The sequence below is a fragment of the Nerophis lumbriciformis genome, linkage group LG03 (genome assembly GCF_033978685.3).
Source record: "Nerophis lumbriciformis linkage group LG03, RoL_Nlum_v2.1, whole genome shotgun sequence".
NCBI classification, from domain to species: Eukaryota; Metazoa; Chordata; class Actinopteri; order Syngnathiformes; family Syngnathidae; genus Nerophis; species Nerophis lumbriciformis.
Window position 1 is genome coordinate 56,947,974 of NC_084550.2, and position 17,856 is coordinate 56,965,829.

A 17,856-nucleotide genomic window follows, 5' to 3' on the forward strand; every position below is an offset into this window, starting at 1 on the left:
CTAATTGCTTGTATCCCGTCACGTGATGTCTTCCCGTATGTGAAAAAAAGCGTAGGTCAACCAAGCCAAGATGGCTGTTGTGCAGCATCACCGCGCGAACTACCCGAGTATGCAAGGGGCCTAGATCTTCCTGCCAAAAGCAGATACAAGGAATAAAAATGTAACTATGCAATGGAACAGATTTAAACTTAAAAAAAAATAGATTTGTCGAGTGATATCAAGGATTGTCTGTCTGTGGAGTTGTGCTGGAGATGTCATTCGACAGGACAAAACGAACAAAAACTTACAACTTCTTTGTGGGTGGCTGGGTCAAGGAAATTGGTATCAAGAATCTCCCAGATAAATCTTGCATCGTTTTTGCACGGGTAAGGTTGCATTTCATGCTTTAACTTTGCGTCTATGTACCGTATTTTTTGGATTATAAATCGCAGTGCAATTTATACTCTGGAGCGACTTGTGTGTGAAATTATCAACACATTACCGTAAAATATCAAATAATATTATTTATCTCATTCACGTAAGAGACTAGGCGATAACATACCAGGCACGTTCTCAGTTTGTTATTTATGCGTCATATAACGTGCACTTATTCAGCCTGTTGTTCACTATTCTTTATTTATTTTAAATTGCCTTTCAAGTGTCTATTCTTGGTGTTGGATTTTATCATATAAATTTACCCAAAAAATGTGACTTATACTCTAGTGCGACTTACCGTATATATGTTTTTTTCCTTCTTTATTGTGCATTTTCGGCCGGTGCGACTTATACTCCGGAGCGATTTATAATCCGAAAAATACGGTATACAAACTAGCACACAACTGCTAGACACCTGTGACTGCATATTCATTTAACAAACAAACAATTACTGAATCATCACCATATTTGATTTTTGTCTTGTTATCATATGTACTCTGACACATTGTGTACAAAATAAACAAGAGGGGAGACGTAGAAGTACCTTTCCTGACAAAGTATCATTGACCCTGACTTTCTGGTTTCTGTCTGTTAAAAAATCAAATAGAAAAAATACCATGATAATACTTCAACGGGAAGTACCGGTACTAAACAAGTACCAGTATATTAAACATCTATCAAACAAACATTTAATGAAGTGATCACTGCAAACTCTTGCGTTCTTCGACTCTGCTCCCTTGTATTGAAATGCGTGCCTCTTTTTTTGGCGTCCTTTGTAAAATTTGGCACTCTTCTGCCGTTCTTGATTACCCCTCGAGGAACTCAAAAGAAGCATTTTAACCCTTTTGCGATTTGAATGGTTAGAACAGCCGAAAACATCGCAAGCATAGGGCATTTTTCTTCGGACGTGACGTCATGTAAATCCAAGCAATATGCTAACATGTTTACAAGTGTCTGTTATTTCAGAAATCCACCAAAACTTCACCGTATATTTATTGAGTCTGTTTAGCTCGGGGGTCAGCAACCCGCGGCTCTTGTGCGCTGCCCAAGCCACTCCCTAAAAATCCCACTGTTTATGTTACACATGCTTCACTGATGAGAGTATTTGGTGAGCGCCGTTTTGTCCTACTCATTTCAGCGGACCTTGAACTCACCGTAGTTTGTTTACATGTACAACTTTCTCTGACGCTGCCACACAAAGACGTGTTTTATGCCGACTCCTTCTTTGTCTCATTTTGTCTACCAAACGTTTTATGCTGTGCGTGAATGCACAAAGGTGAGCTTTGTTGATGTTATTGACTTGTGTGGAGTGCTAATCAGGCATATTTGGTCAGTGCATTACTGCAAGTTAATCGATGCTAACATGCTATTTAGGCTAGCTGTATGTACATATTGTATCATTATGCCTCGTTTGTAAGTATATTTGAGCTCATTTAATTTCCTTTACTTATGTTCTGTGTATTTAATTGATATTTGCATGTCACATTATCTGTATGTAATATTGGCTGCATTGTGTGCCATGTTGTTCCAGACCACAGCAAACATTGCCCAGTTTGCAAAGATTGTAATAAATCCATTAGAAGAAGACAGTCTGTCGTTTCCTTTAATTTGAATACACACATCTATCTATACCTAAAGACACCCTAAACCAGTAATTTCCAGAGCATTATCTCACCCTCTGAGAAGCCTCCATTTTACTAATGTTTTCCAATGTTGTAAAAATATGTAGAATAAATATTACATTTCATCATTTCTGTCAACGAAGATTTGCGTTAGCCTGCGCACATAGTCATTTTTATAGAAGGCTAACATAGACATCATGTGTTGTGTCATGTTTTCTTTGGTATTTTTGGTCCAATATGCCTCTTTCAACATTTTGGGTTCCCGACCCCTGGTTTAGGTGATTGGAGAGCTATATATAGGATATAACATGCAGATTATTCGCTAATCATCAGAACGCCCAGAATACTGGGAGGAGAAGATGCAAATACAATCTTTATTTAGTATGTCTAGAAAGGACGTGCAAACTAACACAGCTGGGCAGACAATAATTTGTTCTCCGTGTGTGTGTCAACTGTCGTTGATAAAACTTAATAGACACGTCGTCTGTTCAGCAATATCAATTTATAATTTTATAGCTGCTGGATGACTTAGGAGGCTGATTAAAACAAATCGATGTGTTTTGATGTCTGCTGGTGTTTTTTTTTAGTGATGTTCATTTTTTTCTATTTAGGAAATACATTTTTAACATACTTCCTATATGAAAAAAATTGTTGCAAAATGCATTTTCTTGCAGATGGATCATTCCAAATATATGAATGAAAGCGCAACATCTGTGTGCTAAAATTAGTTCCTGTTGTATATATTGTGATTGCTTTTTTTCAACGACATTGCAAAAAAGTAAGGTTGTAGAGCATAACATGAATGTGCAGTACATGGTGAAGCCGCCAAGTACACGCACAATCCTCACTAAAATAAAGCGGTCGGCACCACTTTTGGACTTGTTATCAATTGTGCATGAAGTCTTAGTAGATCACACGCAACACACCTACTAATAGTAAAGGCTTTTTTTTTTGGTTTACCCACGCTATTTTGACCCATTGTGTTTTCATGCATAATATCCCGTCGTGTAGCGCTTATTGTCACCTGTGCCTGCCGTTCATCTCTAACCCGACAACAGGGCAAATAAACATTCCACAATGGATGTCTTCATATCTGTCTCCTTTGGTGTTCCTTCTTTCTCCCTCCCATACAGGGTTATCAGTCAGGTTCAGTTCTTTTATGTCCTATAGAACAAAAAAGATCAAATATTTCCATATAATTCCAAGTACTAATCATGGACACATTGTGTCCATACTCAGCATTTTGTGAGTAAAACAATATGAAAACAAATAAGCATACCTTAGTTCCACGGATATGTGTGACCGCCTCAGCATTTGGTCTATCAGCTGACTTATCCAGAAGATATTCAATGACAGCATCTTTGTTATAAAGCCTGAAACAAATAATCATGTTGGCTTAACGGAGTGTAGTGTGCACATTTTAACAATTCCAAAAAATTATAAAATTTCTCTGACCTTCCCAGTTCACAGGAAACGATTGGACGTCTGAGTTTCTCCTGACTTAGGGCACAATATTTCCACTTGGCAGCCAATTCTGCATTTTTGTCAACCTAGGCGCAATCAAGACAACATCGAGGGTTTAACAATGAATCGATATATCGATTCAAGTAAATTGATCTGTGCTCGGCAAATTTGCCTTCCGGAAGATAGCTATCGGTCCAACATCGTTTAAATAGGAAGTCAAACAATCGAGAAACATTGGATTTAAGAACGGCAGACTTTATATGACGCTTAATACTTTTATTGATAAGAACATTAAACGTTATTCAAGTCTGTCTGCCTGTCTGTGACGTCGTCGCCATCAGTCGGCAAAACAAGAATGGCGGATAGCGAGAAAGGTCACAACAAATGTAAACACCATAAGACAACATCATATATTACAACACCACAACTTTCAGCTACAGCACCATTGCAAAAGCCACAACAAATAAAAACGCCACAACACAATTATATTTAAGCAACAAAGAACGCAACGGACTCACCGCGGAGCAAGTTATGGCGATGAACCGACTTCCTGAACATAGTATATTAGTATTAATGAAAAAGTAAAACATTTTTTATTTATGACTGAAAAAGTGCTCACACTTCACTTAGTTTTTCAACTTCATTTTTGCACCATTTTCAACTTTCTGTCTGAGGAAGTTGGTGAGTCACTGAAACTTGCCTGCTGTCACTTCCGTTACGTCTTTGTATTGTTGTGTTTTGGCATATAGTTGTTGTGTTATCATGGCTTCATGTTGTTGTGTTGTGGCGTTTGTATTTGTTGTGGCTTTTGCAATTACGTTATAGCTCAAAGTTGTTGTGTTGTGGCATTTGCATTTGTTGTGACTTTTCTCTGCTATTTTAACTATTTATCAAAATGAGAGTAGTAGCAGGTCAAACCACTGCTCATTATTAATCTGAAAAAATATGGTTGCACATATAGTTTATACTAATTTATTTTGTATTTGTATTATTCATATGTCAAAAAACAACAGTAAAATTAGCAGGTAAATATACCTGTAATTCAACCCGAAGAGATGTTGGTTGCACTTTATTTTTGATATTACTTTGATAATATTTTATGTTAAAAAACTAAAGCAAAAGCAGCAGGTACATTTACTATTAAAATGCATAGTATTGTAGTTTTTATTGAAAATTGCTTAAATATTGAGAATGTGAGCAGAAAAGCTTTCCTCCTGTAAATTCAACCTAGTTGGTGGCACCTTATTTTGATATAGGATGTGAATGCACAGACCATTTATTGTTGTTTACTTGGTTGTTTGTATCCATAATTCAATTACCCACAATTCCCTTACAAGAAATAACAGAAATATAGGAAACTTTGCCTGCAGTATTCAGTATTTATTTCACAGAAATTGAAATAGGTAAATGAAACCAAATTTCTAGGTATAATGATTGACGATAAATTGAACTGGAAATCTCACGTAAAAAATATACAACATAAAGTAGCAAGAAACACGTCAATAATGAATAAACCAAAACATGTTCTAGACCAAAAATCTGAAACTTGGGATCTGAGGATGTCGTTGTGGCTTGTGCAGCCCTTTGAGACACTCGTGATTTAGGGCTATATAAATAAACTTTGATTGATTGATTGAAAAATCACTCCATATTCTCTACTGCTCGCTAGTGTTACCATATCTGAATTATTGTGTAGAAATATGGGGAAATAACTACAAAAGTACACTTCGTTCATTAACGGTGTTACAAAAAAGATCAGTTATAATAATACATAATGTTGGATATAGAGAACATACAAACCCTTTATTCATTGAATCAAAAATACTGAAATTCCACGACATAGTGAATTTGCAAACAGCTAAAATTATACACAAAGCAAACTATAATCTGCTACCCAAGAATATACAACAATTCTTCTCAACAAGAGGAGAAATATAATCTTAGAGAGAAATGTAATTTTAAACATTTGTACGCACATACAACACTTAAGACTTTCAGTAGAGATGTCCAATAATGGCTTTTTTGCCGATATCCGATATTGTCCAACTCTTAATTACCGATTCCGATATCAACCGATACCAATATATACAGTCGTGGAATTAACACATTATTATGCCTAATTTTGTTGTGATGCCCCGCTGGATGCATTAAACAATGTAACAAGGTTTTCCAAAATAAATCAACTCAAGTTACGGAAAAAAATGCCAAGATGGCACTGCCATATTTATTATTGAAGTCACAAAGTGCATTATTTTTTTTAACATGCCTCCAAACACAGCTTGGAATTTGAGACATGCTTTCCCTGAGAGAGCATGAGGAGGTTGAGGTGGGTGGGGTTGGAGGGGCCAGGGGGTGTATATTGTAGCGTCCCGGAAGAGTTAGTGCTGCAAGGGGTTCTGGGTATTTGTTCTGTTGTGTTTATGTTGTGTTACGGTGCGGATGTTCTCCCGAAATGTGTTTGTCATTCTTGTTTGGTGTGGGTTCACAGTGTGGCGCATATTTGTAACAGTGTCAAAAGTTGTTTATACGGCCACCCTCAGTGTGACCTGTATGGCTGTTGACCAGGTATGCGTTGCATTCACTTGTGTGTGAGAAAAGCCGTAGATATTATGTGATTGGGCCGGCACGCAAAGGCAGTGCCTTTAAGGTTTATTGGCGCTCTGTACTTCTCCCTACGTCCGTGTACCACTCCATACAGCGGCGTTTTAAAAAGTCATACATTTTACTTTTTGAAACCGATACCGATAATTTCCGATATTACATTTTAAAGCATTTATCGACCGATATTATCGGACATCTCTAACCTTCAGTATATCATTATGTGGAATTAAATGATGGAATGGATTAAGCAAAGAAATCAAACAATGTACTAATATAATCCACTTCAAGAAACTCTTCAAACTTAAAGTGTTTATGAAGTACAAAGAAGAAGAACCATGATAAACATTCTGAATTGATCTCATCCATCCATTCATTTTCAAGATAATCTTACTCATCTCACCATATGAAATATAACTTACTTCACCAGTTATTATATATTTATTTGTATTGTTATTACTTATGTTGAGTTTGTTGAGTTGAGTTTGAGTTTATTTCGAACATGCAATCATACAACATGATACATCACAATCTCCAGTTTCTCTTTTCAACATGTTCGAAAAGGAGTAGGAAGAAGCAGAGCTTATTTAATCCTACCCCTTTTCTTTTACATAACAGTTGCTAAAACGTTTGTTCACTTCCTGTTCTCAATTTATTCACAATATACTCCATAAGTAATCACAATAAAAATAAGTAAATAAATAATAATTGGTGAAGTAAGTTACATTTCATATGTTGAGATAAGTAAGATTATTTTGTGAGTGAAAGAATGAAAGAATGGATGAGTTAAATACATTCAGAATGTTTATCATGGTTCTTCTTCTTTATACTTTGTAAACACTTTAAGTTTGAAGAGTTTCTTGAAGTGGATCATATTAGTACATTGTTTGATTGCTTTGCTTAATCCATTCCATAATTTAATTCCACATACTGATGTACTGAAGGTCTTAAGCGTTGTACGTGCATACAAATGTTTTAAATTACATTTCTCTCTAAGATTATATTTCTCCTCTTTTTTTGAGAAGAATTGTTGTATATTCTTGGGTAGCAGGTTATAGTTTGCTTTGTGTATAATTTTAGCTGTTTGCAAATTCACTATGTCGTAGAATTTCAGTATCTTTGATCCAATAAATAAAGGATTTGTGTGTTCTCTATATCCAACATTATGTATTATTCGAACTGATCTTTTTTGTAACACCGTTAATGAATGAAGTGTACTTTTGTAGTTATTTCCCCATATTTCTACACAGTAACTCAGATATGGTAACACTAGTGAGCAGTAGAGAATATGAAGTGATTTTTGTGTCTAGAACATGTTTTGCTTTATTCATTATTGACGTGTTTCTTGCTACTTTATGTTGTATATTTTTTAGTGAGATTTCCAGTTCAATTTATCATCAATCATTATACCTAGAAATTTGGTTTCATTTACTCTTTCAATTTCTATTCCGTCTATTTGTATTTGTGTTTGACTTTCTCTTCTACTGTTACCAAATTGCATTATTTTAGTTTTACTGAGATTCAATGATAGTCTGTTTTTGTCAAACCATCTTTTTAATTTATTTCTTCTGTTATTATTTGTAGTATCTTCTGTGTGTTCTCTCCTGAACAAAACGCTGTTGTATCATCCGCAAATAATACTAACTTTAAATCATTTGTAACTTTACAAATGTCATTTATATATAGATTGAATAATTTAGGTCCTAGTATTGATCCCTGAGGTACACCACAGGATATATTTAGCGTTGTAGACGTGTGTTCGCCTAGTTTCACGTATTGTTTCCTGTTCATTGGATAACTTCTTATCCAGTTTAAGACTAACCCTCTGATGCCATATCGTTCTAGTTTTTTGAATAAAATATTGTGATTAATTGTGTCAAATGCTTTAGTTAGATCCATAAAAACTGCTTCCGCACATTTTTTATTATCTATAGCATTGGTAATTTCTTCTGTAATTTCAATTAAAGCCATCGAAGTTGAAACATTAGCTCTGTATCCATATTGATTTTCTTCGAGTATTCTATTTTTATTTATGAAACTCTCTAATCTGTTATTGAACAGTTTTTCAATGATTTTAGAAAATTGTGGAAGTAAGGAAACAGGTCTATAATTTGTAAATTGATGTTTGTTATGGAGTATATTGTGAATAAATTGAGAACAGGGAGTGAACAAAAGTTTTAGCAACTGTTATGTAAAGGAAAAGGGGTAGGATTAAATAAGCTCTGCTTCTTCCTACTCCTTTTCGCACACGTTGAATAGAGAAACTGGAAATTGTGATGTATCATGTTGTATGCACGCATGTTCCAAACAAACACTCAACTCAACAGTCAAACTGGTTGATACTTGTTTTTTCTAAAAAAAATTTTTTTTAAAAAGCTACAGATTCGATTTTAACTCACTGAAATATTTTGGATTGTATCGTTCTAAAATATTATCGTCCAGGAATCGTATCAGTAACCACAAATTCCGAATCGAATCGAAGTTAAAACGAATCGTTGAACACATATTTGAACCGCTACAAACAACATTGTCCGAATCCACTTTATGATGACATTTAAACGACACAAGCTATATCGATAAACAATAGTATGTGTTATGAAGGGATTAAGCGGTAGAAAATGGATGGATGGATAGATGTTTTGTTATGCATTGGTTTATCGTTGATTTTTTATCAAATGCCAGAACCTCGGCGTGGTAAGTTTGTCTTAGCAATTTCTGTTTAGTAAAGAGAAAGTAAGCGACAAGTAAGTAAACATGTCCAACGCCAGTGCAAACTGACACTAACATAGGTTATATTATATACGTTTATATTTAAATATCTGGATTAGATTCGCTCGATATTTAAAAAATAAACAGACATGTTTATGACGTGTACGTTAGCCCCTAGCTACAAGCTAGTGAGCGACCCGACAGTTTGTCCTCGTAACTCACCTTTTCGACTTTTTTGGGCCCTTTTACCAACTCGTGTCTTTTAGGAATAGTTCCCCCATCGCATCCCATATTGAATGCAAAGTGAAAGTGGGTGAATGTTGATGAAGAAGCGCGGGGATGCGTCGAAACGTCTCAGTCGGGAAAACAAAAACAAGAAATACTTCCTGAACTGAACCGGATATCCGTTTTCAACGTATTCGATCACTTTTTCCACCTATTTTTTTTTAATATTCGTTACGGAATAAATTAATACGTGTACGTGTTTTGGTGTGAATATGTGAGTAAAACGCAACAAAATGAAAATGTTCATGTATTAGTAATTACAACATTGCTCGGGTAAATTATGAGCTATGGAATTTAAATTAAACAATTTGCCGAATTGCTGCCAGAAGAATAAAATGATAATAATAATAAAAAATAAAATAAAATTGAATTTTGGCATTTTTTGAGGATAAAATCAAATGGTCAAAAAAAATCACTTGTGGGGGAAATTGCATAGATTAAAATATTGCTTTTCCGGACGATTTGTGATGCTGCTATCGCCACATTTAAAGCCACACAGAGTAAAATTATGACTACAATGTCAATGTGATGCTGCTATTGCCACATTTAAAAACCACGGGGAGTAAAAGTATGACTACAAAGTCAATGCGATAAGCTTAATTCTTTTGAATTGCTTTTCATGCGCAAAAGTGAGGAAAAAAAAGAAGTAAAAAAACAAAGATCTCATGTAATCTATTTTTATGGGCTTGCCTCTTTGTGATGTTAAGTTCCTGTTATACGCTGTTACACAGTATATGCCTTGAGCTCTTATTTTGAAGGCGCCAAGAGCGGAAGTGTGACATGTAGTGGTGGAGCGGAGGTTTTGAAAAGAGAGAAAATAAAGTGGTCCTCGTGTAAAACTGGAGCCTCCGTGTTTGTTATTTTATAGTTTTGTACAGTATAGGCGACTTATATAAACCCTCGGTTACGTTACATAAACGTGTCACACTTCCGCTCTTGGCGCTTTCAAAATAAGAGCTCAAGGCATATACTGTATAACAGCTTATAACAGGAACTTAACATCACAAAAAGGCAAGCCCATAAAAATAGGTTACACTAACTTGTTTGTTTTCCTCTGTAGATGCTGCCATCGCCGCATTTAAAACCACGGAAATTCAAATTATGATTATCATATCTTCTTTTTATTCTGAAAAAACTACATATTTTTTAATGTATCATTCTGTAGATTTAAAAAACATTTTGTTTGATGTCAGTAAACTTTTGTACGTTACAATTTGCATTTAACACAAGTATATTCAAATCATGAGAAAAAAATAAAAAAGGATGAGCTATGGACTTCCGGTAATACGTGTGTTACACCTTTCCTGCTTCCGGCTTCCAGACCGTAGTCGAGAAGCGCAGGGGAGACGTCCTCCAGGGCCAATGTACTTTCGGGGGTAACACCCTCCACTTTACCCGGACTCGAGGGTGAATGACAAGGCCTGACGATTTGTTGCAACTCTGTGACTTTATTGGCGTTTTGCACAACAGCCATCCACCAAACCACTCGCTTCTGCACTCACTATTACCGCCTTTAACATCTTATAAGTAGACACAGCATCGACTGCTACTGCCTACTGGCGCTGACGAGACGCGGGGCCGCCATCTTGGAGTGGTGATCCGCTTCACTCAGTGCAATTCATTTGGCAGGAGCAATGAACTGTCAGCGCATTTAATTCATCTTACCTCACTGAATACCACTGATTTTCACGCCGTTTTTTGTCATATGTGTAGCTATGATAAAGGACACATGTTTTGGCATGTTTTATTATTCATAGTTTGCTTAACAGTAATAGAATATTCGTATCTGCTATAAGTGACCAGACGTCCTAAATCAAAACTGGGAATATAATCCCAGAAAAGGGGGAAAAAAACGGTCAGCTATTTTTAAATTGAAGAAACAATATGATTAGGTTATATATACATGTGTTTATCCTACATAAACAATGTATGAATAGATTAGATATCTATATATCTTAGGGCCCTATAGACTGTATCTCTGTTGCTGCAGCAGCAGAGAGTTTATTCTGTATTGACACTTTGTATTGATATTTTCTATTACATTCTTCCCTTAAATGATCATGTTTACAGTGATTGTTTATATGTATTTTTTATGTATGTCGCTTTGGATAAAAGCGTTTGCCAAATACTTAAACATAAACATATACAAACACCTGAAAGTCTATATTACCCACCGCCCCCCTACACAATCTGGATTTTGGTCCTAACTTTTACCCCTGTTGACTTTTATAATCTTTATCTTCATCATTTATTTCAACTTTATGTTTTTCAAGTATGACATTTTTAAATGTAATTAATTTAATTGGCAAGCAATTCTATTATGGTCATACTCTTGTTTGCTAGCGGCAACGATTTCAGTACTATTGAAGATCTTTGCTCCTTCTCAACTCTGTGGTAAGATTCTTTTCACAAAATACAACCAATAGTACGTTAATGTTAAATCTTATTTTAAGCAGGAAAACGTTGAACACCAGCCCGGCATCTTTGATTGATTGATTGAAACTTTTATTAATAGATTGCACAGTGAAGTACATATTCCGTACAATTGACCACTAAATGGTAACACCCCAATAAGTTTTTCAACTGGTTAAGTCGGGGTCCACTTAAATTGATTCATGATACAGATATATACTATCATCATAATACAGTCATCACACAAGATAATCATCAGAGTATATACATTGAATTATTTACATTATTTACAATCCGGGGTATGGGATGTAGAGGGGGGGTGGGGGGTGGGGGGGTTAGGTTTGGTTGTTATCATCACTTCAGTCATCAACAATTGAGAACACAGAAATGGTTGAGGGCGCGGGCTGGTTAAGAGGGGAGGAGTATATTGACAGCTAGAATTCACCAAGTCAAGTATTTCAAACATATATATATATATATATATATATATACATATATATATATACATATATATATATATATATATATATATATATATATATATATATATATATATATATATATATACATATATATACATATATATACATATATATACATATATATATATATACATATATATACATATATATACACATATATATATATATATATATATATATATATATATATATATATATATATATATATATATATATATATATATATACATCCTGAAAATATGCAAACAAAACTGTGTTTAGATAATTCCATCCATCCATCCATCTTCTTCCGCTTATCCGAGGTCAGGTCGCGGGGGCAGCAGCCTAAGCAGGGAAGCCCAGACTTCCCTCTCCCCAGCCACTTCGTCCAGCTCCTCCCGGGGGATCCCGAGGCGTTCCCAGGCCAGCCGGGAGACATAGTCTTCCCAACGTGTCCTGGGTCTTCCTCGTGGCCTCCTACCGGTCGGACATGCCCTAAACACCTCCTTAGGGAGGCGCTCGGGTGGCATCCTGACCAGATGCCCGAACCACCTCATCTGGCTCCTCTCAATGTGGAGGAGCAGCGGCTTTACTTTGAGCTCCCCCCGGATGACAGAGCTTCTCACCCTATCTCTAAGGGAGAGCCCCGCCACCCGGCGGAGGAAACTCATTTCGGCCGCTTGTACCCGTGATCTTGTCCTTTCGGTCATAACCCAAAGCTCATGACCATAGGTGAGGATGGGAACGTAGATCGACCGGTAAATTGAGAGCTTTGCCTTCCGGCTCAGCTCCTTCTTCACCACAACGGATCGATACAGCGTCCGCATTACTGAAGACGCCGCACCGATCCGCCTGTCGATCTCACGATCCACTCTTCCCTCACTCGTGAACAAGACTCCGAGGTACTTGAACTCCTCCACTTGGGGCAAGATCTCCTCCCCAACCCGGAGATGGCACTCCACCCTTTTCCGGGCGAGAACCATGGACTCGGACTTGGAGGTGCTGATTCTCATCCCAGTCGCTTCACACTCAGCTGCGAACCGATCCAGTGAGAGCTGAAGATCCTGGCCAGATGAAGCCATCAGGACCAAATCATCTGCAAAAAGCAGAGACCTAATCCTGCAGCCACCAAACCGGATCCCCTCAACGCCTTGACTGCGCCTAGAAATTCTGTCCATAAAAGTTATGAACAGAATCGGTGACAAAGGGCAGCCTTGGCGGAGTCCAACCCTCACCGGAAACGTGTCCGACTTACTGCCAGCAATGCGAACCAAGCTCTGACACTGATCATACAGGGAGCGGACCGCCACAATCAGACAGTCCGAAACCCCATACTCTCTGAGCACTCCCCACAGGACTTCCCGAGGGACACGGTCGAATGCCTTCTCCAAGTCCACAAAGCACATGTAGACTGGTTGGGCAAACTCCCATGCACCCTCAAGGACCCTGCCGAGAGTATAGAGCTGGTCCACAGTTCCACGACCAGGACGAAAACCACACTGTTCCTCCTGAATCCGAGGTTCGACTATCCGGCGTAGCCTCCTCTCCAGTACACCTGAATAGACCTTACCGGGAAGGCTGAGGAGTGTGATCCCACGATAGTTAGAACACACCCTCCGGTTCCCCTTTTTAAAGAGAGGAACCACCACCCCGGTCTGCCAATCCAGAGGTACTGCCCCCGATGTCCACGCGATGCTGCAGAGTCTTGTCAACCAAGACAGCCCTACAGCATCCAGAGCCTTAAGGAACTCCGGGCGGATCTCATCCACCCCCGGGGCCTTGCCACCGAGGAGCTTTTTAACTACCTCAGCAACCTCAGCCCCAGAAATAGGAGAGCCCACCACAGATTCCCCAGGCACTGCTTCCTCATAGGAAGACGTGTTGGTGGGATTAGATAATTGATACTTCAAAATACTTCAAACTTGCATAAATAAATCTTAAGGAATATAACATAACTTGGCTTCTGAGAGCTTCAAAATGTGATGAATAAAATGCTAAAGTTGTTGATAAACAAGCAATTATTTTAATAATTAAATATGCTCATTTTAAATGAATTATTATGATCATTTAATTATTAATTAATTCCAATATGTTTATTTTAATGTATAATTCTATGGCTGGATGTAATAAGGAGTCAGAAAAAATGCAAATAAAAATACAATTAATTTTGATGTTTTTAGCAAAATATAGTAAAAATGTATTTAGTTTTAAAAAAAAAATTAATAAATATATTTATTTTTAGGTAAGATAAACATAATAATACAATTTATCTCTAGTCTGGATGATTTAGTTCTTGTCACCCTGTGGTCCTCCCGTCATAAAAAAAAAAAGGCTGTCCTCACTCAGGTCCGCTTAAAGCTGGAGGGGGCGTGGCCTCCAGCTCCATCTGAAAATCGGGAGATTTTCGGGAGAATATTTGTCCCGGGAGGGTTTCGGGAGAGGCGCTGAATTTCGGGAGTCTCCCGGAAAATTCGGGAGGGTTGGCAAGTATGAGTTTAGGCTGCTCGCCGGCTCCTCATCACCACTTCAAGATGGCGGCCGAATTTCTCGCGTCACAGCAGCCAATGCTGCGTCTACTTATAAGCTGTCTATGATTACCGCTCCCTCACTTGTCTCACTGACGTCATTCACCTCACCTGCTGTCATATTTTAAAGGGCCACACACACACGCATACGCTACTCTCCTAACACACGAATAAAATAAATAAATAATTATAATGATTAAATAATAAATACAAAACGACCAACAGATTAAGTTTAAAAAATGACTAGTAGTCCTTTTTTGGACATATTTTTTGCAATGAAAACCGTACATTTAAATACGTTTATTTTTATTTAACCGTAGTTAGTGTTTTCATCCCCGCTAACGTCTTTATTCATATTAGTCACTACAATAAAGTAGCGTGAGGTGGAGAAACATTTACAGGTTGTGAACATGTTACACGTAGTGTTGGTCTCACAAAATCAAAGTGGAAGACACGTTTAATTGTAATTGCCAAATTTTGCCGCATGATGGCAGCACCTCTCCATTTAGTTGTATAGTAAAGGAGTCCTGTGAAGATGCACAGTAAGAACTGGAGATGGAAATAAGTGGGTGAAGCTTTTATGCACATTTAACCCCACTTTAAAAAAAAAAAGCAAAATGTTAATGTAAATTAATATATGGTATTTTATACGAGGCAATGTTCATCAAAGTGAATACGTGGCAAAACCACTTGAGCAGTTCACGTGTTAAAACAACAGCATCCTACTCATGACCTCACTCGTTCATGGCTCACTTGTCTATATCAGACATCTTGCAGTCGACCATTAAACCCGAAGCTAGTAAGTGACATTAGGCCCGCTGTCCAAAGATGAAAGTTTCCTTAGAAGACAGTCCAGTGAGCACTAATGAGATCTACTTCCTGTGCCTTGCAGCCTGCAGATTAGTTTACTATCGACATCCAAGTCCTGCCATTAGTTTTGGGAATACCTCGGCGGAGACGCCTCCTGAGAGACAATCCGTGCGGAAAAAGAAAAGCGCGGCATTGGATTTAATTTTGGCTCCGCTGCGCCATTTTCCACCAATCTGTGCACAAAGGCTGCTGACACCGCAGCAAAGTTTTTAGCCAAATGCACACATTTAAAACACAGAATCATTCATCGTTTTTTTTTTTTCGCCGCCGCGTTCGATTGGCTCTTCCTGTCATTGATAAATTGTGTTAAGCGTCTTATTGAATTTCCAGCCTTTCTCACACAGAGCTAAATGTTTAGTATGGATTTTCATTAGACGCAATGGAGTGAGAGCTCTGTTAGCAAACCGTCTTCGGTTGTACCCACAATAAGCCTGCTTTAGGTGCTAAGTGGGCCCAGGCACGGTATGACTGGCCAGAGGGAGCACACCTTTTGGAACACTTTGAAGAGTTGGTCCAAGGGCATGGGTTCTTAACCCTTTTGACCCCGGGGCCCAACTTTTCCACTACAGAGGGGCTCAAATAATAACATGGAATTAGTAATCTTACGCTTGTTTTTAATCATATTAAATAATTATATCTAACCAATCTATAGTTTACAACCTTGTCAAATGATACAAAACCCTGTGTTTATTATTATTTATGTAACACATAAACCTTAGGCTTAGGTCAGGCTGATTATAAAAATACAGTCGTGGTCACTTGTAAAGAACATAATGTCATGGCTGTCTTGAGTTTCCAATCATTTCTACAACTCTTATTTTTTTGTGATCGAGTGATTGGAGCACATACTTGTTGGTCACAAAAAAAACATTCATGAAGTTTGGTTCTTTTATGAATTTATTATGGGTCTACTGAAAATGTGAGCAAATCTGCTGGATCAAAAGTATACATACAGCAATGTTAATATTTGGTTACATGTCCCTTTCATGTTTCACTGCAATAAGGCGCTTTTGGTAGCCATCCACAAGCTTCTGCTTGAATTTTTGACCACTCCTCTTGACAAAATTGGTGCAGTTCAGTTAAATGTGTTGGTTTTCTGTCAGTTAGCTAGGGGTTGAGAAGGCCTGGCTCGCAGTCTCGTTCTAATTAATCCCAAAGGTGTTCTATCGGGTTCAGGTCAGGACTCTGTGCAGGCCAGTCAAGTTCATCCACACCAGACTCTGTCATCCATGTCTTTATGGACCTTGCTTTGTGCACTGGTGCACAGTCATGTTGGAAGAGGAAGGGGCCCGCTCCAAACTGTCCCCACAAGGTTGGGAGAATGGACTATTGAAATGTTGTCCATTTTAAAAGAAAGGAAAGCCAAATTGCTAAGAAAAAAACTAAAATAATTAACTTTGTTTATGTATTTAAAAAAAAGTTAAAATAGCAGCAATGACAACAAACAACAAAACACAAAATGTAACTTCCTCAAAAAGAAATGCATTTTGTGATGATGTTCAAAAAGCTGCACACTGGTATATTGACTATTGCAGGGGTCCCCAAACTTTTTGGGGCCACATTGGGTTAAACATTTTTTAATATATATGTATGTATGTATGTACACACACACACATATATATATATATTAATTTAAAAAAATATATGATCTGTCTCATTGCAGATTTGACAAACTGCCTTTTCCTTACACTGAACAAAAAAATTGTCATATGTCCACTGATGTTTAAAAACTCTATACTCGGAGTCTATTTTACGTTTCCCCTACGATTTCGCCATTTTTTTCCTCGTGCACCAATTCACTGTGTCGCGAGCGTGATGACGTCACATTATCGATGGGAAAATGCATTTTTAGACAACATGATTTGCCTGAGCGGCTAGGAGACCCCGAGAGCAACAAGCAGTAGAAAATTGATTGATGGACGGGGCTGGAAAGGATAGATTAAAAAAAATTATAATAAAAACATTATATATATTTATAGTATACAAATATAAATATAAAATAATAATATAAAAATATTATAAAATAAAGATTATTTAAATATTATTTAAAAAAAATTATAACAAAAAAATTATACAATTATAAAAAATGTATCCACTAGTTGTCGCAATAGCAATTATTTGCATCTTTGTAGATGATGCTACATATGTACAAAATAAACCACATGATGTTAGTGCACCAGTCGAGGAAAATGATCAAATTACATAACATACTGTAATTGGATTTTGATATATATATATATTTTATCTTGATAGATTGAAAATTAACACCAACATTATCACATAATTTATTAAGAAAATATAAATAACGACAAATAAAGTATATATACTATTAACCAGCACTTGTAAATGTAAAAAAAACCAACAACATTATGATTTGTGCAATTTCAAAATGTGCTAGTTCTATTTTTAAACAAAGAAAACAATCTAAAGTTGTCTTTATTTTTAAGTTATCGTGCCATGATTTTACCAGTCCGGCCCACTTGGGAGTAGATTTTT

At 37.0% G+C, this 17,856-nt stretch overlaps 1 protein-coding gene across 1 annotated transcript in view; it reads right to left on the reverse strand.

Moving 5' to 3' along the window:
- rtf2 (replication termination factor 2) overlaps positions 1–9,196 on the reverse strand; it is a 43,234-nt gene extending 34,038 nt beyond the window's left edge. The window contains exons 1-4 of the mRNA XM_061939760.2: positions 9,030–9,196; positions 3,492–3,586; positions 3,316–3,409; positions 3,061–3,200 (exon numbers count right to left, since the gene is read on the reverse strand). Of these exons, the coding sequence (XP_061795744.2) occupies positions 3,061–3,200; positions 3,316–3,409; positions 3,492–3,586; positions 9,030–9,098 (398 nt within the window). The 5' untranslated portion in view covers positions 9,099–9,196. The remainder of the gene's footprint in view (positions 1–3,060; positions 3,201–3,315; positions 3,410–3,491; positions 3,587–9,029) is intronic.
- Positions 9,197–17,856: the final 8,660 nt, after the last annotated feature.